Source organism: Staurois parvus, unplaced genomic scaffold (assembly GCF_062004578.1).
Source record: "Staurois parvus isolate SC_StPar_1 unplaced genomic scaffold, SC_StPar_1.0 ptg000390l, whole genome shotgun sequence".
Classification (NCBI taxonomy): Eukaryota; Metazoa; Chordata; class Amphibia; order Anura; family Ranidae; genus Staurois; species Staurois parvus.
In genome coordinates, this window is record NW_028318186.1 from 6,885,568 (window position 1) to 6,912,034 (window position 26,467).

At 40.9% G+C, this 26,467-nt stretch overlaps 1 protein-coding gene across 1 annotated transcript in view; it reads left to right on the forward strand.

Annotated features, from left to right (window-relative positions):
• MMUT (methylmalonyl-CoA mutase) overlaps window positions 1-26,467 on the forward strand; it is a 142,923-nt gene that overhangs the window by 22,502 nt on the left and 93,954 nt on the right. The window contains exons 5-8 of the mRNA XM_089686057.1: window positions 35-206; window positions 3,637-3,885; window positions 5,329-5,440; window positions 12,232-12,347. Of these exons, the coding sequence (XP_089542183.1) occupies window positions 35-206; window positions 3,637-3,885; window positions 5,329-5,440; window positions 12,232-12,347 (649 nt within the window). The remainder of the gene's footprint in view (window positions 1-34; window positions 207-3,636; window positions 3,886-5,328; window positions 5,441-12,231; window positions 12,348-26,467) is intronic.

A 26,467-nucleotide genomic window follows, 5' to 3' on the forward strand; every position in this document is an offset into this window, starting at 1 on the left:
TAGGTTTATTTACTTATTTTTTCTCTATCATTAGACTATCCTTCTTTTGGGGCATCGGGATGAATTTTTATATGGAAATCGCAAAGATGAGAGCAGGGCGACGTCTGTGGGCGTATCTGATCGAGAAGCATTTCCAGCCTAAAGATCAGAAATCCCTCTTACTGCGAGCTCACTGCCAGACTTCTGGCTGGTCCCTAACCGAACAGGTGAGGGTGGTGTATTACACACCACACCCCAACAAGTGGGCTCTGTTATCCAATGGATGTCAGCAAACAGCTCTGAGGGATCCATACATATGGGGGGGGGGTAAAATAAGTATTGAACACGTCACCACTTTTCTCAGCAAATATATTTCTAAAGGTGCTATTGACATGAAATTTTCACCACGTGTTGGTAACAACCAAAGCAATCCATACATACAAAGAAACCAAAACAAATAAGTTCAGAAATTAAGTTCTGTGTAATAATTTTGTGTAATAAAATGGAATGATGCTGGGAAAAAGTATTGAACACATGAAGAAAGGGTTGTGCAAAAAGGCATGGAAAGCCAAGACACCAGCTGAAATCTATCAGTAATTTGAAAGCACTCCTGCCCCTTGCAGTGCAAATTTATATCAGCTGGTTCTGTCTCAACTGGTGGCCTATAAAAAGGTGTCTCATTACCAAGGTGTCACACAAAAACATCTCATGATGTGTAAGAGCTCTCAAGACCTTCACAGCCCTGTTGTTGCAAAACATACTGATTGCATTGGTTACAGAAGGATTTCTAAACTTCTGAATGTTTCGGTGAGCACTGTTGATGCCATAATCTGGAAGGGAAAGAACATAATTTCACCATAAACCGGCCATGACCATGTGCTCCTCGCAAGATTCCTGACATGAAAATAATTATCATCTTGGACAACTCTGTCCAAGAGCCAAGGACCACATGTGGAGAGCTTCAGAAAGACCTGGAATTAGTATGTACAATTGTTTAAAAGAAAACAATAAGTAATGCACTCAACCTCCATGGCCTGTATGCACGCTCACCACGCAAGACTCTATTGCTGAAGAAAAAGCATGTTGAAGCTCATTTAAAGGTTGCTGCACAACATTAAGACAAGCCTGTGAAATACTGGGAGAATATAGTCTGGTCAGATGGGACCAAATTGAACTCTTTGGATGCCATAGTACACACCATGTTTGGAGGTCACATGGCACTGCACATCACCCCAAAAACACCATCCCAACCGTGAAGCATGAAGGTGGGAACATCATGGTGTGGGGCTGTTTTTCAGCATACGATACTGACAAACTTCATATCATTGAAGGAAGGATGAATGGAAAAAATGTACCAAGACATTCTTGATAAAAACCTGCTGCCATCTACCAGGATGATGAAGCTGAAACGAGGGTGGACATTTCAGCAAGACAATGATACCAAACACAAAGCCAAGGAAACTCATTTGTTTTCAAAGAAAGAGAAAATAAAGCTGCGGGAATGGCCCAGCCAATCACCTGACTTGAATCCAATAGAAAATCTATGGAAAAAGCTAAAGATCAGAGTTCATAGAAGAGGCCCACAGAACCTTCCAGATTTGAAGACTGTGTGAAAGAATGGGCCAAAATCGCACCTGAGAAATGCATGTGACTAGTTTCTCCATACAGGAGGTGTCTTGAAGCTGTCATTCCCAAAAAAGGATTTTGTATGAAGTATTAAATAAATTTCAGTTAGCATGTTCAATACTTTTTCACTGTGTCATTTTGTTTTATTACACAGAACTTAACTTCTGAATGTATTTGTTTTGGTTTCTTTTGTATGTACGGATTGCATGGGTTGTTACCGACATTTGAAAATTTCATGTCAATAGCACCTTGAGAAATATATTTACTGAGAAAAATGATGTCATGTTCAATACCTATTTTACACATAACCGTTTTTCCAAACAAGGTGTAGACTGGTAAATTGTATGTACTTTTTGGTTTGATGATAAGGAGGTAAAGGGAGATTTGATATCATTGTACTTGTTCATCCTTCTCAATTACCAACTTTAGGAATTTGCTCTTTGGGATTAATTTTCTTATAATTTACTATGTTTTTATGTTTCTAATGGTTATTACAGTGTGTGTGTGTGTGTGTGTGTGTGTGTGTGTGTGTTTGTGTATATTATAATAATAAATAAATATATATATATATATATATATATATATATATATATATATACATACACATACACAATCCTTTTACAATTAAATATTTAAATATATGATAAAGAATTTCCAGAGCACTACGGGGTACCCACCTAGGCCTGCTTTGAGGCTGGCTTTGTCTAATGAAAACTTCAGAGGGAGCCATCCTTTGCTCTGACTCAATTACGTGTGTAAATTTTCATTTTGAGCTATTAAGCTTTGTTAAAGCTCAACTCAGGGCAGAACATTTTCCTTTTGAATACATTCCTCAACATCCACAAGGGATATACAGTGCCTCTACTTCTGGTGCACCAAATGCCTTTACAAATACAATTAATTATTTTCTTGTAAAAGTAGCAGTGACCTCATCACTGAGCTGTACCTAACCTGAGCAGAGCTGTGGGAGGGGTCCTGCAGGCCTCATCCACCACAGGCTGCCTGCAGAAAACTTCAGAAGAGGGCGGAGACCAGACCAGTCACCCTGCACCTGGTGATCTGGCCAGTAAGTCTGTTGTTTTTCAACAGAACAAAGTCTTCTAGTCCATCTTATACCCTTCTGCCAGTGTTGCTGTCTAACGTTGCTCCTTTATCCAGAGAGGAGGCATTCTAATACAGGAGGTGTGTCACTGGCTAGATCACCAGGTGAAAACAGAGGGGGAAATAATGCTTTAAAAAAGAAGAAAACTAATGCAGCCTCCACTTCTAATTATTAGCAAGTTGCAATATATTACACTTTTTGGTTTTGGGTTTATAATTGCTTTAATTATTCAGTATGTCCTACTTCCTTAGATTTAATTTTATTTTTTTTAATTATGATTATTATTCCAGGTACTTATATAGTGCTGTCAATTTACGCAGTTCTTTACATATATATTGTACATTCACATCAGTCCCTTCTCTCAAGGAGCTTTCAGTCTAAGGTCCCTAGCTCACATTCATACATACTAGGACCATTTACATACATACTATGACTATTTAGACAGGATCCAATTAACCTATTAGCATGTCTTTTGGAGTGTGGGAGGAAACCAGGGTACCTGGGGGAAACCCGCGCAGGCACAGGGAGAACATGCAAACCCCAGGCAGGTAGTCTTGTGGTTTGGGTTCAAACCAATAACTCTAGTGCTGCTAAGCAGAAATTCTAACCACTTCGCCACTGTGCTGCCCCATTTATAATACTTTTTCCCTGCCATAATAACATATTTTTTGTATATGTGGTTGTAGTATTTTTTAAACTGTATTTGGAGTGTCACAAAGTGACACTTCATTCATGTCTCCACAGCACAGCAGTGCATTCCGATGCGCTGTGATAAATATAAATAGGACACATAGAAAACAGTTGTTTTCTATGTTCCCTAGCCTAGCGGTTGAGTTGCATTGATCCAGGTCACAACGCTGTGTTAATGAACCTGTATGTCTCGGGAAAAAAATGAAAAAGACTAAAGTTCTCAAAACTACCATTACCAGGATCCTTATAACAACGTAATCCGCACTGTGATTGAAGCCATGGCCGCAGTGTTTGGAGGCACTCAGTCGCTGCACACCAACTCCTTTGATGAGGCGCTAGGATTGCCTACCGTGAAGAGTGCCAGAATAGCCCGGAACACCCAGATTATCATCCAAGAAGAGTCTGGAATCCCTAAAGTGGCCGATCCCTGGGGAGGTTCCTACATGATGGAGTGTGTAACGGAGGACGTTTACCAAGCTGCTCTAAAGGTTAGGACTGCATTCAAAGTGTATCTCAAGATAATAAAAAAAAAAAATTGGATAGAGTGGTGAAGGGTTAGAACCTGTCAGATTTTTTTTTATAGCTGTCTGTGCGTCCCATGAGGAGATTCGGCCTCTCTCTTTGAACTGATGACCAGTGTCACCGACAAAGAAATCCAAAACTTTGATTGGTCAGCAGAACAGGAGTACAGAGGTGATCTTTCAATTGGGACGAGTGTTTCAAAGAGATTTCCTCTTGCTTCTGTTGTGTCTTCTGGCAGAAGTAAAATAAAATTTCCCTAAAGGGACACAGACAGAAAACAAACTTTTAGTGGTTTTAGCCATTCCCTACTCTATCTAAAACTAACAAAGAAAATTATTTTGACTACAGTTACACTCTTTTTTTAAAAAGCTTTTGTATTTATGGATTCATCCAATTCTGTTTTTAAGCTCCTTCAAGTGAAACAATTAAGTTTTCTAGTTCACTTTTATTTTTTTGAAGAAATTCTGTGATCCACATTGATGTTTTATATCTTTTTATTTACTTTTTATAGAAATATTTAAAAGAGAAGTGTGGGCTTTCAAAAAACAATCAGTTATACTTCCCTAGGTGCATCTGTACCCTTCCGGCTTTAAGACCGAGAAAGACCATTGATCGCTCAGTTCTCTGTCTTCACTGAGCAGAGAGCTCGCTGTTAGTCACTTTGCTCTGCCCCTCAAGCGCTCACTTCAGCACTAGACAGTGAAGGGTGTGGGAGCAGCTGGCTAATGCTCTCAGTGGTACACCAAGAGGCTGAGTCAGGTGCCGGTTAGGCATCTGGGCGAATCCCGGCATTATTTTCAGGATCCATGCCGAGTCAGGACTAGTTCTGTGACGTTAGCAGACAGTGGACTTTAGCCTGTGTTTGGCTGAATTGGGGTCACAGGAGTGCAGATCTAAGTGCACTCCTGTGACCCATAGGAGGTGTATAGCCAAAATAGCTTTGGCCATACTTCTCCTTTTTTAAACATTAGAGTTTTCCAAAGTAAGCACATGGCAGTAGCTCTTTGTTAGCAGGCTTTCTCTTTCCAGCTTTGAGCTTTGCCTACAATAGAGCTTCACCTGCCTGGGCTCTGTAAACTGTTTTTATTCTGCAAAGCAGCTAAAATTATTCTATTAACATTTCAACATGGAGCGCAGAGCTCTACCTGCTGGCTGGCAATGTAAATATGAAATGTGTCTGTGCAATTATTCAAATTTACCTAGCAAAAGAAGGAATATATACTAAAACGCCACATAGTCTTGTAAAATGAAAAATGCACAATTTTTTTTATTTTCCTAGAGCTGGGCTTTAAACCTATGTTTTTCTGTTTTTTTTTTTTTTTTTTTTTTGTTTGTTTTTTAATTTTGCTATGTTTTTATACTTTTTATTGACACTTTTATTCACTCTTTACCTGTTCTCTGTGGAGCAGCTTATTGAGGAGATAGAAGAAATGGGTGGCATGGCCAGAGCTGTGGCTGAGGGAATCCCCAAGCTCCGCATTGAGGAGTGCGCAGCCCGGAGGCAGGCTCGAATTGACTCAGGTGGGTGTTAGAAATTACTTTTATATATGGCGTTTGTTTTCTAATTACTTAAAGTGAAGCTCCACCCAAAATGTCAAGTTTTGCTTTTAAGGCTTCCTGCCTTCTCCTCTTCCCCAAATGGCACTTTGTTTGGTGTGGGGGGGAGCAAGTACCTGATTTTGACCATTTACACTCCAACTGCCTAATCTGATTGGAAACGGAAGTTCTCTCCCCATTACTCCCCGCAGTCTATTAGGGCACGTGACTGGTCCAAGAAGACTGCAGGACCATTTACAATGCGTAGTGACGCTCGCACATGCGCAGTGGACACCCGGCTGTGAAGCCGCAAGCTGGCATAGCCACGTGCTGTAAGGGGACAGAAGACTGAGGAAAAGGACAGCTCAGGTGAGCACATCGCTTGATTCTGGGACAGATGAGTCTCTGTTTATCAAAAGTCAGCATTTTACAGTTTTTGTAGCTGCTGACTTTTAATAAACACAAAAATGGCTGGTGCTCTGCTTTAAATTTGCAGTCCAAAAATATATATACAGTGCTCAGCTTAAATGAGTAAAGCCCTTTTTGAAAAGTAAGATTTTAATCAATATCTCAATGAACACAAGAACAATTTCCAACATTTTGACAAAACTGAGTTTTATAGAACATTTTGTTTAGCTCATTACATGAAAGTAAGGTTAATAATATAACTTAGATTACAAAATATTCAGTTTACTCAAATTAGTTGATGCAAAAATGAATACACCCCACAACAAAAACTACTACATCTAGTATTTTGTATGACCTCCATGATTTGTAAAGACAGCACCACGTCTTCTAGGCATGGAATGAACAAGTTGACGACCTATTGCAACATCTATCTTTTTCCATTCTTCAAGAATGACCTCTTTTAAAGCCTGGATACTGGATAGAAAGCGGTGCTCAACTTGTCTCTTTAGAATTCCCCATAGTTCACCCTGTTCAGTGGCCTTAGATATGTGTTTTGGATCATTGTCATGTTGGAAAAGTGCATGACAACCAAGGGCACGGAGTGATGGTAGCATCTTCTCTTTCAACATAGAACAGTACATCTGTGAATTCATAATACCATCAATGACACCAGCAGCACTCATGCAGCCCCACAGAAGGACACTGCCACCACCATGTTTCACTGTAGGCACCATTCATTTTTCTTTGTACTTCTCACCTTTGCGATGCCATACAGTTTTGAAGTCATCCGTTCCAAAAACATTTATCTTGGACTCCTCACTCCAGAGTACAGAGTCCCAGTAGTCTTCTTTTTCAGCATGGGCTCTGGCAAATTCTAGGTGGGCTTTTTTGTGCATGGGCTTTGGGAGAGGCTTTCTTCATGGACAACACCTATGCATGCCATTCCTCTCCAGTGTACGCCGTATTGTGGCACGGGAAACAATCACCCCAGTTTGGCTTTCTACTTTTTTAGCTAACTGCTGTGAACTTGCATGGCAATTTTCTTCAACTCTTCTCATCAGAAGACGCTTCTGTCTGGGTGTTAACTTCTGTGGGTGGCCTGGACGTCTCTGTGAGATGGTTTCAGTTCCATCATTGGTAAATGTTTTGTATACTTTTTGCTACAGTATTCTGACTGATAAGTAAAGCTTTAGCTTTCCTGATCTTCTTGTAGCTTTCGCCATTCTAGTGTAAAGAAATTACTTTCCTTCTCAGGCCTTGTGACATTCCTCTTCCATGTGGTGCCATTGCTGACAGCATGAAATGTGAAGGGGGTTTCTTTAAGTAAAGTTGTCTAAAATTTAGCTTTACTCCTAAGACTTTCATTGGGGTGTATTCATTTTTGCAACATGGTCTTGAATGAATTGGTTAGGAAAAATACTTTTTTGTGTGTGTGCAAATGAACAAATCTTGTTTGCAGTCAATGGCCCACAGTTGTGGGAGTATTTTGTAGTATAGTATCCCATAGAAAATGTTGATTCTGAAACGAAAGGAAAGGTTTTCCGACAAATCTGTTGGGGTGTACTCATTTATGCTGAGGTGTGTGTGTATTTGTGTATATATGTCTGTATGTGTGTGTGTGTGTGTGTGTGTGTGTGTGTGTGTATATATATACATACAGTTTCTATATAAGTAGAGCTTTTCTGCATTGCACAGTTCTGTCCATATAATGCCAGTAGCTGGCTGGCAGGAGGAGTGAGCAAAGTGTTGACTGCTTCATTGTGCTGTTGCTTCTTCATTGATGAAACTAGCAGAGGGCATTCACTGTGTTTCAAGGAAAAGCATTTAAGCAGAACTCAAGGCATCCAAGTTATTATTTTCTGCAGTCCCTGCCCCTACCCCTGGACAGTATACACTATTTATATTACATTTCTAGCATAATGGTTTTTTTTTTTCTTTTTTTTTTTTGGGGGGGGGGGTAGGGCTAATATAGTATTCATGCGACTGCTCCAATTGTATCTTCTTTCCTGTGGTATGGTGGTGGGAAGGGAGCAACAACAGCACAAAGGGTTTGATTTACTAAAACTAACAAGTGCAAAATCTGTTGCAGCTCTGCATAGGAATTAATCAGATTCCTGTTTTTTTGTCAAAGCTTAATTGAACAAGCTGAAGCAAGAAGCTGATTGGCTACCATGCACAGCTGCACCAGATTTTGCACTCTCCAGTTTTAGTAAATCAACCTCAAAAACGATGTCCCAGAAGTATGTGCAGTGTGGCCGCTGTGCTGTTATGACCAATAATAAAAACCACTGGCTGCATCATTACATCTCTCTGTAGTACTGAGAACTGCAGGGGGGGGGGGCATTAAAATGATAGGAAGCACCTGCTGATGCTCAGTGTTGCACAGCTGGTAGTTCCCACCAAGCCAATTAAAGGCACAAGACATGGCGCTGTAATGCAGAGGGGGAACAAAAAGTTGGGACTCCTGCATCTAAGTTAAAAAAGGAAAAAAAAATATCCAAACTGGAGTTTTGCTTCAATACTTGCCCCTCATATGCCAGACTTGGCTGCACAGAATAAGGTTCCTTTTACAGTACATGAATGTTACGATTGCGTCCTCCTGTCTGTTTTTTGGGCGGAACCGACTGGAACCTCCATTCTACTCTGTAGAGCAGCAGGTGTAAACAGACGTGTCCGTTTACACCCGCCTACATCCAATCCGATTAACCAAAAATGGATGGATAGGAATTCATTCCTTTTCCGTCCAGCATATTGGATGGCAGTCAGGTGTAAATGGACAGGCAGTCTGCGTACATCCGACTGCCCATAGAAGAGAGCGGGCCGTGTCTGTGTCCGCTCTGCATAAGCAGAGCGGACACAGACTTGTCATCCACCTGTTCAGCAGGGATCACCAGAGCTATGAGACTGAATTCAAGATCCCATAACTTTTTATTATACTGGTAATTGATAAAATTCAGCCAAAATGCTTCAAGGATTTGGTGCCCCCCCCCCCCCTTCATATTCAAGAATGTGATGTAAACAGGAGATCAGTGGGTGCTGGCACTGCTCTTAGTAACAAAAAGCACTCCATAATGCTTGCTTAAGCAGCCCATAATCCCCAAACAGGCTGTATTTTACTGACTGCCAGTGTGAATAAAAGGTATTTGGACCTTCAGGTAGTGCTGAGACTAGATACACAACCAGGGGCGGACTGACAACTCATGGGGTCCCCAGGCAATAGGGGATCATGGGGCCCCTGTGTCCTTGCCCAAACTCAAAAAAGCCTATGAAAAAAAAAGGTACCAGGGGCATCTCATGGGGCCCCCTACTGACCCCGGGCCCTCGGGCAGTGCTCGAGTTTCCAAATGGTCAGTCCGCCCCTGTCGGGGACAAGAATGCAGAGGATACATCCAGAAGGGTTTGTTATCTTCACCACCCTCCAGGATTGCCAGACCAGTTACTGAAAATGCCAAAGTGGCATCTTGGTTACATGGGCCAGTTCTATCAATAAAATGTCTATCCAACTGCAGCACTAGGATTGTCAGTTCGAACCCCAACCACAGTACAGTATTCTCTGGGTACTCCGGTTTCCTCCCATACTCCATAGTCATGCTGGTAGGCTAATTGGCTCCTGTATAAATTGGCCCTAGTATGTGTATTTATGAATGTGAGTTAGGGACCTTAGATTTTACGCTCCTTGAAGGCAGGAACTGATGTGAATGTAAAATATACAGGTGAAACTCGAAAAATTAGAATATCGTGCAAAAGTTAATTTATATCAGTAATGCAGCTTAAAAGGTGAAACTAATATATGAGATAGACTCATTACATGCAAAGCAACATAGTTCAAGCTGTGATTTGTTATAATTGTGATGATTATGGCTTACAGCTCATGAAAACCCCAAATCCACAATCTCAGAAAATTTTAATATTATGAAAAAGTGCAATATTCTCGGCTCAAAGTGTCCCACTCTAATCAGCTAATTAAGCCATAACACCTGCAAAGGGTTCCTGAGCCTTTAAATGGTCTCTCAGTCTGGTTCAGTAGGAATCACAATCATGGGAAAGACTGCTGACCTGACAGTTGTGCAGAAAACCATCATTGACACCCTCCATAAGGAGGGAAAGCCTCAAAAGGTAATTGCAAAAGAAGTTGGATGTTCCCAAAGTGCTGTATCAAAGCACATTAATAGAAAGGTATGTGTAAGGGAAAAGTGTGGAAGAAAAAGGTGCACAAGCAGCAGGGATGACCGCAGCCTGGAGAGGATTGTCAGGAAAAGGCCATTCAAAAGTGTTGGTCATAGACGGATCCTGGACATGGGCTTCAAATGTCGTATTCCTCTTGTCAAGCCGCTCCTGAACAGCAAACAACGTCAGAAGCGTCTTACCTGGGCTAAAGAAAAACAGACCTGGTCTGTTGCTCAGTGATCCAAAGTCCTCTTTTCTGATGAGAGCAACTTTTACATCTTATTTGGAAACCAAGGACCCAGAGTATGGAGGAAGAATGAAGAGGCACACACTGCAAGATGCTTGAAGTCCAGTGTGAAGTTTCCACAGTCTGTGTTGATTTGGGGAGCCATGTCATCTGCTGGTGTTGGTCCACTGTGCTTCATTAAGTCCAGGGTCAACGCAGCCGTCTACCAGGAGATTTTGGAGCACTTCATGCTTCCTTCCGCAGACGAGCTTTACGGGGATGCTGACTTCATTTTCCAGCAGGACTTAGCACCTGCCCACACTGCCAAAAGCACCAAAACCTGGTTCAATGACCGTGGGATTACTGTGCTTGATTGGCCAGCAAACTCGCCTGACCTGAACCCCATAGAGAATCTATAGGGCATTGCCAAGAGAAAGATGAGAGACATGAGACCGAACAATGCAGAAGAGCTGAAGGCCGCTATTGAAGCATCCTGGTCTTCCATAACACCTCAGCAGTGCCACATGCTGATAGCTTCCATGCCACGCCGCATTGAGGCAGTAATTGCTGCAAAAGGGGCCAAACCAAGTACTGAGTACATATGCATGCTTATACTTTTCAAAGGTCCGATATTGTTCTATGTACAATCCTTGTTTTATTGATTGCATGTAATATTCTAATTTTCTGAGATTGTGGATTTGGGGTTTTCATGAGCTGTAAGCCAGAATCATCACAATTATGACAAATCATGGCTTGAACTATCTTGCTTTGCATGTAATGAGTCTATGTCATATATTAGTTTCACCTTTTAAGTTGCATTACTAAAATAAATGAACTTTTGCAAGATATTCAAATTTTTCGAGTTTCACCTGTATATGTAAAGCGCTGCGTAAATTGACAGTGCTATGCAAGTATCTGTAATAAATAATACAGTGACCATGCACAGCTGTAGTAAACAGCGCTGAAGTAGGTCCAGTCTGGTGTTCATAACAATGCAATTAATAATTGGAGCAAGAGAGAATTTCTGCATGGTCAGTCCTCCTCTCCTATCAGCAATAAACAAGCACATAAACTGACATATTAGCTCAGTAGATGGCAGTATTGTGTCATGGGGTTGTTTGTTTTTTGTTTTTTTTTAATCTTTCTGCTAAAAATTTTATTTTAGGTGATACTTGTGTACATCACTGTATCTGTAAAATATTAGAAACAATTTTACATTTTCCACCTGCTGGTTTTTCTTTTATGAAACAAACAAAATCAACATTGGCCTGAAATTGTTCTGTACTACAGTTAGAATTGCTGGCCTTTGTTTACTAGCATCCTTTGTAAGCTGATGGATGCATTATAAAGGGCTTTCTTAGGTTTATTTTTAGGCCACTTTTGGCAGTGTATGCTCTTTTGTCACCAAATGGTATGGAATATAACTATTGTGTGTCATGCACTTGGAAAACAATTTAAAACTCATGTTTACCTATTTTAGAACTGCTTTATTTTTCTCACTTTTATGCGTTTAGCTGATCTGTTTATCATTATATCAAATTTAAAGCAGTATTAAACCCAAAGGCAAACATTTATTATATTTCAGCTTACCAATTCTTAGATGTGATGGCTGCATTAGGTTTTCTTTTTTAGGTTTCGTTTTTCTAGTTTTATCTGATGATCCATCTAGTAGGTCTGTAGTGTTTCAACAGAAGAAGCTCCCTTGCAGTTACAGGGTGTCGGTGTGCTTAAAATGATCAGCTTTATTTCTTTTAAAACCTTTATCCCAAAAGAAAAAAAAAACTGTTTCCTGTAACTGCTTTTAAAGTATTAGCTGGAGTTTGGCTTTAAATTTTATTAGTGAATTTAAATGTGCTAGTCCATCTAATAGAGTGACAATGTTGCTGTCAAAATGTTCTCCTCCATCCAGAGTGGTGTCTCTCTAATACAGGCCTTATCTCACTGTTCACTAAATTTTGTTTTTTAAATTTGGCAGGTTCTGAGGTCATTGTTGGGGTGAATAAGTACCAGTTGGAAAAGGAAGAGTCCGTGGAGGTCCTTGCTATTGATAACACCTCTGTCCGCAACCGGCAAATTGAGAAGCTCAAAAAGGTATGTAATAATGGAGCACAACAGGTAATGATACTAAATCTCCAGCCTAATAACAAAAAGGCCTGATATGGCTAAAATTTAAAGAGCATTTGCAAAGAATTAAACCATTTTAGACATTTATCTACTTTAAAATAAACTCATTCTTTTTGTATGGGGTCGGGCAAAGTATTTTAAAGCTATAATTCAGGAAACGCACTGCAAGCTTGTATAGGCCTAGATGTCATGGAAAAGTAGACTTACCCACCTGCTGTTTTGCTTTAGTGTGTAGTAAGGTTACTTTGCATTGTAAGCAAGGAAGCTTAGACCTTTGTGGTATATTAATGTGCTTTTACTAAAGAAAAATTCTGTACAATTCTAGGAATACAATATAAGACTGACAGATATACCTGTCAAGCAAAATGCTACCTACCTCCTAGTGAAACTGTGTTCTGTATACAATGGAAATATGCTAAAAGGTTACTTGGCTCTGATTACAGAGGCTTCACAATCTCCGTTGGCAATGCTGACCCCAGGCTTGCTCCAAAACGGTTGCAGGAGATTGAGCTAAAAGCGTCTTCCAGTTCTGGCAGAGATATCCCTCGGTGTTAAGTCATCTTAGAGTCCTCCTCCTCAGCCTAACCTGCCGACCTTTTTTTTTTTTTTTTTAAATAATGGGTGTGGTCTCTTTTGCAATACTGTTTCAATGGAAGAAGCATTCTCCAATTTGACCTCAAAATGGCACTGTGGTATAACACATGCCATTGGTCATATATGTCTAAAGGTCAAGCTGTGTTACAGAATAATAGACTGATCCAACTGTCACTGAAATACAGCAATGTTATCTATGTTACCATTGTATCCAGCAGCTTTTGTTTAAGTATCTTATACAAAAGGAAAAAATGCCATTATTCTTAAGGGTGTAATCACCCATCAAAAAGGATGTCTCCAACTCACCCTAATATGGGGTGTGGATTCTAAACCGAATTGAGCTTATGAGAAAAAGGTTAGCAGCTGACTAGAGCAAACTGCCAAAAAGGCAGTATATTATAAATCCTATGCAGAGTAAACCAACACCATCGATAGTGGATGCAAATTATTTACTTTATATGATCATGTAGATCATGGAAAGGTAAGGCATTGTAAACATGGTGAACACAGTCAATCACAAAAATAAAATCCGTGAATAGAAAAAACAAAAAAAGTCCTGCACATTCACTTGGCTGCATCAATTAAATGGCTGGAGAACCGTTAACAGTACAGGTGAAACTCGAAAAATTTGAATATCGTGCAAAAGTTCATTTATTTCAGTAATGCAACTTAAAAGGTGAAACTAATATATGAGAGAGACTCATTACATGCAAAGCAAGATAGTTCATACCGCGATTTGTCATAATTGTGATGATTATGGCTTACAGATCATGAAAACCCCAAATCCACAATCTCAGAAAATGAGAATATTGTGAAAAGGTGCAATATTCTCGGCTCAAAGTGTCCCACTCTAATCAGCTAATTAAGCCATAACACCTGCAAAGGGTTTCTGAGCCTTTAAATGGTCTCTCAGTCTGGTTCAGTAGGAATCACAATCATGGGAAAGACTGCTGACCTGACAGTTGTGCAGAAAACCATCATTGACACCCTCCATAAGGAGGGAAAGCCTCAAAAGGTAATTGCAAAAGAAGTTGGATGTTCCCAAAGTGCTGTATCAAAGCACATTAATAGAAAGTTATGTGGAAGGGCAATGTGTGGAAGAAAAAGGTGCACAAGCAGCAGGGATGACAGCAGCCTGGAGAGGATTGTTAGGAAAAGGCCATTTAAAAGTGTTGGGGACTTTCACCAGGAGTGGACTGAGGCTGGAGTCAGTGCATCAAGAGCCACCACACACAGATGGATCCTGGACATGGGCTTCAAATGTCGTATTCCTCTTGTCAAGCCGCTCCTGAACAACAAACAACGTCAGAAGCGTCTTACCTGGGCTAAAGAAAAACAGACCTGGTCTGTTGCTCAGTGGTCCAAAGTCCTCTTTTCTGATGAGAGCAACTTTTGCATCTCATTTGGAAACCAAGGACCCAGAGTATGGAGGAAGAATGGAGAGGCACACACTGCAAGATGCTTGAAGTCAAGTGTGAAGTTTCCACAGTCTGTGTTGATTTGGGGAGCCATGTCATCTGCTGGTGTTGGTCCACTGTTCTTCATTAAGTCCAGGGTCAAAGCAGCCGTCTAGCAGGAGATTTTGGAGCACTTCATGCTTCCTTCCGCAGACGAGCTTTATGGGGCTGCTGACTTCATTTTCAGGCAAGACTTGGCACCTGCCTACACTGCCAAAAGCACCAAAACCTGGTTCAATGACCGTGGGATTACTGTGCTTGATTGGCCAGCAAACTCGTCTGACCTGAACCCCATAGAGAATCTATGGGTCATTGCCAAGAGAATGATGAGAGACATGAGACCGAACAATGCAGAAGAGCTGAAGGCCGCTATTGAAGCATCCTGGTCTTCCATAACACCTCAGCAGTGCCACGGGCTGATAGCTTCCATGCCACGCCGCATTGAGGCAGTAATTGCTGCAAAAGGGGCCCAAACCAAGTACTGAGTATATATGCATGCTTCTACTTTTCAGAGGTCCAATATTGTTCCATGTACAATCCTTGTTTTATTGATTGCATGTAATATTCTAATTTTCTGATTGTGGATTTGGGGTTTTCATGAGCTGTAAGCCATAATCATCACACTTATGACAAATCACGGCTTGAACTATCTTGCTTTGCATGTAATGAGTCTCTCTCATATATTAGTTTCACCTTTTAAGTTGCATTACTGAAATAAATGAACTTTTGCACGATATTCCAATTTTTCGAGTTTCATCTGTATAAGAATAATTTTTCATATATAAGAAGTTGTTATGGTGTATGGGGAGTCCATAATGATAGTATTCTAAATGGTTGAATCTTCACAGTTTCAAGTTCCTGTTGTTTTCCAATATTGGAAATATCTTTTGCACTTCCCTCATGTATTCATCAATGTTGAATGGTAGGGTGATAAGTAGTGAAAATCCTGGAGGATAAATGTGTGTAATAAGTATAAGAGCTGGGAAGAGTCACCATATGCATATATCAATATATATCACATCAAGCTTAAATCCAACAATTCCTGATACCTCTGAAGTGGAAAATATTATAATAGTCGTTATTTACCTTGTGTCTCATCATCATCATCATATTAGCTGATAAGAAAAATATGAGCTGTGTATAGCCAACCTCAATCGGCCAATATTCCTTAAACAGGATGATCTCACTGGATAGCACTTTGGCTAAATCTATAATGAATAACATGGATATCAGTATAAAGAAAATCATATATTACTATTGGCAGTATCAATTGAAAATGAGGATTACCCTGATGGAGGACACCGTTGTTTCCAAGTGGAAAATGTGGATCTTAGACCCATTGACAAAAAATGGGAGGTAATAAGCCTCCTTTGAGCCAAAAAGTAGCACTATGGAATATGAGTATATCTTGAATCGCAATCTTGCGATGGCATGTATGGTCACATGTATAAATAGCCTACTGTAGGCCCCAAAAATTTCTCTAAGTAAGAGCAAAACGAATGGACAAAGTCCTGTTTTTTCCTTATCGCATTATATTTACAGTTGTCACCTGTATAAGGCCCAAAAATGTATCTTCTAAATAAGAGTAATAGAGTTCCTCTGTGAGGCTAAGAACGTGTGTCCCGTAAGATAAAGTGCAAGTCAATACTTAGCACAATTCAAAAAATTTACTTGCCTCCAGTGGAAGTTATATATCTCCATGCTTAACTGAATGAACTCCTGGGAATCAGCTCAAGTACCTCTTTCACCTCATGGACCTTACAGCATGGTGTTACGCAGAGCGTGATGATGTCATTACGTTGACACATTTAGTCCGCTAATCATCGCAATGAAATGCGACTAAACGCGCCAACGTAATGACATCATCATGCTCTGCGTAACACCATGCTGCAAGATCCATGAGGTGAAAGAGGTATGCCATACGCCTCCATCTTGGATATACACTGGGCAAGATGGAAACCGCCAGTACTTGAGCTGATTCCTGGGAGTTCATTCAGTTGCCAGACAACCATGACATCTCATTTAAGAGTTGGTCGGTCTCTCTGTGCATTTTCCCCAAGGGGTTGTACCACATGCAGGAATCCACTTTTTATTTCTCACAATGTCACCAGGAACATCTAAGAATAAGAGGGGAAAGAGACTCCAATAAAGTAAAACCCTGTTAATACAACCTCTTTATACAAATGCATTAAAAAAAAAAAGTCAGTTTATGGTGGTGATAATAAATTTTTTAAGAAATATGGTAATTATTTGGTATAAAAAGCATTTATATAATTAAAGAACACATTTCAAGGAGTGGAAACTGAATTTATTTTTCAACATACTGCCCTGCTAAATCTATACACTTATCCCAGTGTTTAACGATTGCCTGGAAAACTTTGGCATAGAAAGATTTGTCAGTACACCTGAACCATCCTAGCACAGCTTGCTTCACTTCGTCAACGACTGTATTCATCAATCCCACAGATACATCTCTTGTGCAATGTCAAGACAGGTTATGCGTAGATTATCCAGGATCAGGTGTTCGTCGCACTGAATGCTCACAGGAATGACTGCTGTGGGCTGGGAACCACCACGGCCGAGATCATTACTGACAGATGTACGTTCATCTTTGAAACGTTTACACCATTCAAATGTCTTACTGCAGCTGAGCGTCAGATCACCATACTGTGCTCGAAGTCTTCTATAGATATCCGCGGGTTTTACGCATTCACTCACAAGAAACGTCATCACCACATGCTGTTCCATTGCGTGCACGAATGCTGTTTGTCTGCCATCTTGATTAACCCTGGACTGGCCCGCGACATGTGTGCCGTCTATCAGTAATAGGACACACTTGCCACTTACTACTGCGTATAGTACTGCAACGCTAGCATCACTTTTTTTTTTATTGTATCTTATATTGAAATTTCCCATACAAAAAGAACCTAATACACAAACACTTCACATATACATAATTCCAATTTTACATCGTCTTAACCCCTACCCTGTCTCCCTCCTACCCTCCTCGATCCGATACCCCTGTCCACATCCTATTTCCTAATCTCTATCCTCTCTCATTGTTATCTATCTGTATCTATATCTCCTACCTAACACCTTTACTCTCTTTTTCAGATACTCCGTTTAAACTCTCTCTAGGCTTTCCCCCCTAAACTCTGTCTAGTTCCAGATATATTTTAAAGTTTAACCAACTACTCCACGTTTTCCTAAAATATTCCATTTCTTCTATGTGGTATAACTCCTCCATCCTATAAATATTTTCCACTCTGTTTATCCAATCATTTATTCTTGGTGGCTCCGGAGCTTGCCAAAACTTGGAAATCAAGCCCTTAGCTGCACCAATTAAATGATAGATTCTTATTTTTATGTAGTTTCACTAAAGGCTCAAAGTTATAAAATAAACACATCCATGTATCTTTCTGTACAGTAATCCCACATATTTCCTGAATATGTTGAATTATTCCCTTCCATTAATCCTGTATTTGTGGGCAATCCCACCATATATGTGCCATTGTTGCCTTTTCAACACAACCTTTCCAACATAAAGGTGAAGCATCTACTTGTTGTTTATGTGCCACACTTGGTGTAATCTACCATCTCAACAGACATTTATAGTTCATTTCAACTGTGCTCATATTCATTACCTCATGTGTTAGTTTACATATTTTATTCTTTTGTTGCTCATTCAATTCTGTTCCAAGCTCCTTTTCCCATTTTTCCAAGAACTGGGGAGGATCTGCTCCTTCCATGTCCATAAGAATCTTCTAAATCCTGGAGGTGCCCTGTTTAGGAACTGTAGTTACATTCAAGAGTTTTTCAAATGGATACAGATCCTCCGACATCCTCAGTGGTTGTGGGAACATTGTAACACAGTGACCTAATTGACAAAACCGTCACTCATCTAATGTGATAAATAAATCTTTTTTTCTTCTTTTTATCTTGAAAAGTGTGCAATGTCCTATTATTCAATATGTCCTTCAAACATTGCTCTTTTATCTTTAATCCATTTCCCAGAGATATTATCCTTCCCTGGGGGGAAATACTCTGTTCCCACCAGGGGAGTCGAAACTGAATTCTGTTTCCATCCCTTTTGCTTATGCATTCTATCCAAAACACTTAAAACTTTTTTTGTCAGTGGACTGATATGCATGTCTAATGTGCAAAATTTATGTGGTATCCAAACAATCTTCCCTAACTGTGAATCCCTTGTATATTTGCTCAACCTTTTTTTCGTGAGTTAATTGTCCAATCTACTCTTCATAATAAAATCACCGCTAAATAATAATTCCTAATGTTAGGGAAGCCCAATCCCCCCTCCCTTTTATCCTACATATAACCTCATGCCTAATTCTCAATTTCTTATTTGCCCATTTAAACCTAAGTATTATCTTTTTTTATTATCCCCAAAAAAATACCCTGGTAGGTGTACTGGAAGCATGTGAAACTTGTACAAAATTTTTAGTACTATCACCATCTTTATCAAGTTTATACGACCCATCCAGGAGGCTCCACCCTTTGAAAGTCTCCCCAGCTCATCCTTTACTTCATTTATTAATGGAATATAATTTGCGTGGTATAGGGCTTTTATTGAAGGAGTTCATTTTATTCCCAGGTAGCCTATTTCCTTTTCCCTCCAAGTGAATGGGAAATATTTTTGTAAACTCAGCTTCTCTAGCTTTGGGATATTAAAATTTAGAATCTCTGATTTTGAGGGATTTATTTTCAGATTCGATAGCTCGCCATATTGTTTTAATAGTCTCATTAAGTTAGGCAACGTTATTCTGGGATTTACAATATAGAATACCATATCATCTGCATTGTGCTGCCACCTTTTGCTCTACTTCCCCTATCTTTATTCCTGCTATATCGACACATTTTCTTATCCTCTCCAGGACAGGTTCTAAGGTTAATACAAATAACAGAGGAGAGAGTGGGCATCCTTGTCTAGTAACATTGTGCATTTTAAAGAACCGGGAAAGGGATCCGTTGACCTTAACTGCCGTTATGAAGCCTTTTTATGCACTTTAACATTTTAGGCCCTAATCCTATGGCCTCTAGTGTGTCAAACATGAACCCCCAGTTAACCCTGTCGAAGGTATTTTCGGTGTCATCTGACCGGAACATTGTCAGCAGTTTCTCTCTTTACTCTTTGTAAGAGGAGCAATGATCTCAATCCATTGTCCCTTCCTTCTCTTCCAGGAATGAATCCAACCTGATCCAGATGTAGCCACTCAGGCATCAGTTCCTTCAGTCTAGTTGCCAATACCTTAGCATGTAATTTTGTATCTATATTTAAAGCAGAGCTCCACCCAAAAGGGGAAGTTCTATTTTAAGCCTTTGTCCCCCACTCCCCATTAATGATTGGCACCTTTTGGGAAGTGGGGGGGAGCAGGTACCCGAATTTGACAGGTACCTGCTTCCACTTCCGCTGCGATCGCCTAAGATGATCAGAAGCCGAAGTTGTCTTCCCCCCCCCGTAGTCTTCTGGAAGACAACAGGGCCATTCACAAAGTGCAGCGCTTTTCACGCGTGCGCAGTGGGCACCCAGCTGTGAAGCTGCAAACTTTCACATCCGGGTGCCCACACTGAAGATGCTGGTGCCAGTGAGAGAAGACAGTTAGTGAAACCAGCCTTGGTGAGGACACCGCTGGACCGAGGGACAAGTAAGTGACTGTATTTTCAAAGTCAGCAGCTACAGTTTTTGAAGCTGCTAACTTTTTATTTATTTATTTTTTTTTTTCTCCAGCTGGAACTCCGGTTTAATAACGATATGGGCCTATAACTGGCACACTGTGAGCTATCTTTCCGTTCTTTAAGTATGATCGTTATGTAAGCTTGCAATGACTCCTACCTCATTCCAACCCCTTCCCTATTGCATTTACATAGCCACACATTTTAGGGACAAAGATCTCTAAATTTTTTAAAATATCCCACAATATATCCGTCCGGGCCAGGGCTCTTTTCTGCGGCCATATTCTTTAGGGCCAAGGTGATTTCCTCCGGGGTGATAGTTCTCTCTATGGCCAATAATTTTTTTTCTGCTATTCTTGGCATATCCACCTCATTTAAGTATTTCTGCTTATTTCTCTTCCTTTCCTCATCCGTTTTCTTTTTGATTTCTGGGGCTTACATCATAAAACCTGCTGTAATATTTTGGAACCTGTTGGTGATATCGGTAGTGGCATTCACCATTTCTCCTTTTCCATCTTTAAGTTTTTCTATAAAGTTTTTAGATTTCTTTTCCTTTTTACCTCCTCATTAAATATTTTCCAGGTCTATTCCCCCAGTGATATCTTTCTTTTGAACCCCCCCCCTGTTAAGTATCCTTCTCGACTCTTGTTCCATAAGCTCATTTAGTTCTTCTCTTTTAAAAATTATCTTCTGATATATGTCTGTACCTATCTTCTTTGTATGTGACTGTTCTAACCTATAGCGCTCCTCCATCACCGTTTTAATTTTTTTCCCTTGTTCTTTCTTTTTTTCTGCTCCTATCGAGTTCAATATTCCCCTGATATATGCTTTATGTGCCTCCCAAATTGTGGCTACCGAGACATCCTTGGTCTCATTGAGCTATAAAAATTGCTCAATTTCCAGCTTTAATCTTTTCTCTATTTCAGGATCCTGTATAAGCATCTTATTTAGTCTCCACAAACTTATTTTATCCTGATCCCTTCCTACCCGCAGTCTCATTGTGACAGGAGCATGATCAGAGATGGACATAACCTCTATGTTGGAGCTAACCAACGACTCCAATTGTCTATGCTCAATCATTATATAATCCAGTCTTTGAATATGAACCATGTATGGGAGAGAAGGTGTAGTCTTTCTATTGGATGTTTCACTCTCCAGGTATCGGTATCTTGTGTCTCTTTATCGGAGAGTTTAACCCTTTCACATTATAAGCCATATATTTAATCAAACTCATCTGTTATTTCACTATCCTACTGGATTTCCTTTCAAAGGAAGACAGATACAGATAATTTAAGATATGGACGTTCTCCCTTCGCCACCTATAACTCCCCTCCCCGTAATTGTCTTATCCCTAAAACCCCCATGGCCTACATGTTGCCCTGGAATCTGTTGTAGAATATTTCCACTTGCGACTCCTATTTTGGGGTGAGACTCAGCGCATGTACAGTTGCAAGAAAAAGTATGTGAACCCCTTGGGATTACATGGAGTTTTGCATGAATTAGGCATAAAATGTGCTCTGAACGTCATTTAAGTCACAACAATAGAAGAACACAGTCTGCTGAACATAATACTACACAAACATTAGATGTTGCCATGGTTTAATTGCACATAACATGTAAACATTCACAGTGCAGGGAGGAAAAAGTATGTGAGGCCCTAGCTTAATGACTTCTTCCAGAGCTAATTGGAGCCAGGAGTGAGCCAACCTTGACTCCAATCAGTGTGATGATATTGGATGTGTTGCTGACAGCTGACCTGCCCTTAAAAAACACACACCTGTTTTGGGTTTACTGGTTTCAAGAAGCACTATCTGATGTGAACCATGCCTCGCAGAAAAGAGCTCTCCGAAGACCTACGATCAAGAATTGTTGACTTGCATGAAGCTGGAAAGGGTTACAAAAGTATCTCCGAAAGCCTTGATGTTCATGTGTCCACGGTAAGACAGACTGTCTACAAATGGAGAAAGTTTAGCACTGTTGCTACTCTCCCTAGGCGTGGTCGTCCTGTAAAAATGACTGCAAGAGCACAGCGCAGAATGCTGCATGAGGTAAAGAAGAATCCCAGAGTGTCAGCTAAAGACCTACAGAAATCTCTGGCACATGCTAACATTTTTGTTGACACATCTACAATAAGGAAAACATTAAACAAGAATGGAGTACATGGGAGGACACCACGGAGGAAGCCATTGCTGTCCAAAAAGAAGATTGCAGCACATTTGAAGTTTGCAAAAGAGCACCTAGATGTTCCACAGCACTACTGGCAAAATATACTGTGGACAGATGAAACCAAGATTGAGTTGTTTGGGAAGAACACACAACACTATGTGTGGAGAAAAAAAGGCACAGCACACCAACATCAAAACCTCATCCCCACTGTAAAACACGGCGGAGGGAGCATCATGGTTTGGGGCTGCTTTGCTGCCTCAGGGCCTGGACAGATTGTTGTCATTGATGGGAAAATGAATTCCAGAGTTTATCAAGACATTTTGCAGGAAAATGTACGACCATCTGTCCACCAACTGAAGCTCCGCAGAGGATGGGTGATGCAACAGGACAATGACCCAAAGCATACAAGTAATTCAACAAAACAATGGCTGCAACAGCACAGAATACGCCTTCTGGAGTGGCCCAGTCAGAGTCCTGACCTCAACCCGATTGAAATGCTGTGGCATGACCTTAAGAGAGCGATTCACACCAGACATCCCAAGAATATTGCTACACTGAAACAGTTTTGTGAAGAGGAGTGGTCCAAAATTACTCCAGATTTTTGTGCAGGTCTGATCTGCCACTACAGGAAACGTTTGGTTGAGGTTATTGCTGCCAAAGGAGGGTCAACCAGTTATTAAGTCAAAAGGTTCACATACTTTTTCCTCCCTACACTGTGAATGTTTACATGTTATGTGCAATTAAACCATGGCAACATCTAATGTTTGTATAGTATTATGTTCAGCAGACTGTGTTCTTCTATTGTTGTGACTTAGATGACGTTCAGAGCACATTTTATGCCCAATTCATGCAAAACTCCATGTAATCCCAAGGGGTTCACATACTTTTTCTTGCAACTGTACGCCCACTCTGATCTCTAGCTCGTGACATTCGTTATTTCAGAGTTTGACCGAATGTTTTGCTTCCAGGCTATCCGCTGCGTCAGTGTCCACGCCCCCCCCCCTCCACTCGCCGTCTCAATTGGGGAGGGAAAGGACTGAGGGCGAAGGAGCTATGGCGCGGCCGGAGTAGGGTCGGGGATGCGGCATTGCGGGAGGGAGGGATTAAAAAAAACAAGCTCCAGGAGAAAATTAGGACTACTCCTTCTCTCCTTTCCCCCGGCCTCCCCCCTCCCCGCCACACCTGCATACTTTTTCTTCTTAGATACCCGTTGCCACTTTCCTGTCACCCGCCCTACCCTCTCTGGGGGCACCTCTGAGCACCCTTCAAGGTCCATTTTCTGTAAATCTAGTTTTTCGCAAAAGTCACTAAAGTCTTCTGGAACCCTCAGTCTTGCGGATTTCCCGTCTTGCGGATTTCCCTTCTTTTCATCCGATGGGGCTTTCCAGCATGCCTGAGTTATATCAAAGTTTTTTTGTTTTTGTTTTTCTCTTTCGCATCTGTTCTAGCAGTGGTCTCAAAGATCTTCTCACTAAGGTCTCTGTTGCAATGTCAGCAAAGATATACAGCATTGTTTCCTCATATTTTATTTCAGAGGTAGCACACAGAGTTTTCCAAATTTTGTTTCTGTCTTTGTAGCGGTGAAAACAAACTGTCACATCTCTGGGACTTTCTGCTGGCACTCCTTGTGGCCGTCTAATCCTGTGTACTCTCTCAATTATAAGGTAATCTGACACTGGTCTTCCCATTAATGGATTGAATACTCTCTTTATTTTATCACGGAGATCCTCTCCTTGCTCTTCATCTGGTAGACCCCGGATCCTTAGGTTACATCCTCTGTCACGGTTCTCTTGGTCCCTCAGTTTAAATGAGAACTTTCTCTGTTCTCTACACATCTCCTTCACCTGCATTTCTAATGTAATAATTAATTGAGCTTGTGCCTCCATGGTCTCCTCTACTTCTTCCAATCTCATTAGTATTCAGCCTAAATCATTGCGTAGTGCCCCCATCTAATTTTTCATGGATATCTCAAGTTTCGCAAACATTTCCGCTATCTAATTTTTTGTAGGTAGTGTGACGAAGCTCCTTGATGTTCCATGACACTATGTACCATGACACTGTCCACACTTATCGACTCATTAATCTGGTTCCCCACCTGGGACCCGGTTCACAGTCTAGAGTGATCTCCATCTGAATCTCTAATTCCTTCTTGTTGTATTGTTTGCCTTTCCGGACTATTCTCCTGACGTTGGATGTATTTTTGGATTGTGTTGGCATTTGCACTCGTTGGGGGGGGGGGTGGTTTTGAGCCCCCCCCCCTTTCGCTGATCTACTTTTCATACCTGTTTAGTTGTCCTAAAACTTTTCTTTTAGTATACAAGTATATTCGTACTCATCCCCACAAAGTTTCTTATTTGTACTATTCTATGCAATTTTATGACTTCTGCTGGGAGACTTTAGGGGCAAAAAAGGCTTTCAACAGTTCCACCCCCTCTGAGAACACTCAGTATATATTGTTCTCCTACCCCCCACTACTTCAATTTTCAATATTTTACCACCAGGCTAGCATTAATAAACACTTTAAATGTCCAGCCGTCTAACACGGCAACTCACCATCCCTGACAGTGTTCCAGGTACGAAGGTTGCTGTCTCATAGCACTCTCCTGTGTTCAGCACGGTATCCGATCCTTTATCCTGCATTTACGGTTATTTCTGTGGGGAGGCCATTAGGTGAATCCTCAGTGGGAAATTTCAGGGTCCCCAGTCTTCCGAGAAATGCTGAAGATGCTGCTCTGGGTGTATGGGGTGTAGGGGGGAGACTCTCCTTCTGTGTGCATCTCACTCCTTGTCCACCAGATTCCGCTTCTCCCAGTTCACCCAGGATTCCAGGAGCTGTCACACCGGTAATCCCCACTTGCCATCACCTCCAGCCAGCCAGTCGTCAGGATCCCTAGGTCCCCCTCCTACTGCCGCCACTGCTGCCTGCCCAGCAGTCCACCATGGGCCCGACTCCAGCTCCATCAGGACCCTGGTACTGGGGCCTCGCTCTTCTGCTCTGATCTGCATCTTTCACCACCCACATCTCGGGCCAGTGATCCCGACGGGGACCTCAGACCGGCTCCTAGGATACCCACCCACCCACTTAAAAGAGCAGGGGCTTGCAGCAACGTGCATCCAGATCTAGTCCATGTGGGCAGAGGACTGGGCAGCGTTCAGCTCCTCCAACGGCGGGTGTCCGGAGCTTCAAACACACGCGACCTCATGGTGCCATGTTCCAGCCCCTCCCAAGCATCCATTTTTATACCTGTAAAATTTAGTTACCGATTTTGACTTGAATGCCCCTCATAGAATAGTTACCATGGTAAATACAGCTAGTGCCGATTCAATTTTTTGCTTTCTCCAATATGGCTGATCTTCTTTCAGCAATTAAAAGCTGCAGAATGGCTTAGGAACAGGACTGTTCTGTCAGCAGATAATGGACCTTTTCAATTAGTTATACAGAGGCAGACAACAAACCTTTTATTTGATTAGAAAGCCCAGAATTGTATTGTGTCACTGGGGCACTCTATATTTAGAATTATTTAGAAATAAACATGAAATACAAATGTTTTATGTAATTCAAAATATATCTAAAACATCTATTTGTAAATGGTTAAAAAAAAAAAACAAAAGTGGAAAAGAATTTTATTTTTCTGCAGCCGGTCAAAATAGATGGTTTAATCTATCTGACAGGGATGCTTGTGTGGTCTTATTGTTATTTATAATTTGTATACTTTATAGGTATTTATAGAACATCTTTAATACTTCATTTATTACATCGCAACCTGCAAACAATTACCTCTAAAATCCCCTTTTATTAATGTGGACTTTGCACAAATACACAGCTTCTCTCCCCACTGACATATCTAATGGTGTATGCTGAGAGCAAATGGCAATATTGTATTATATATCTCATTCTTCTGGTTGTAGGAATCACATTGCATTAGGTCATGCCTATTTAAGCTGTGGCTCTCCAGCTGTGACTGAACCATCAAGCAGACAGACAGGAATGCTGGGACTAGTAGTCTTATCATAGCTGGACAGCCACAAACCTCTTTAGCTGCCAGTTTACTATAACTCATTCATAATAGTGGACTGTCATTATTAGAGGAGGTGTAGGAGGCTTTCTACAAAGCCATCTGAGCACTGCCTGCTTTTTGGGTTCACAAATATAAAAACATTTGGATGGAGATTCACTTT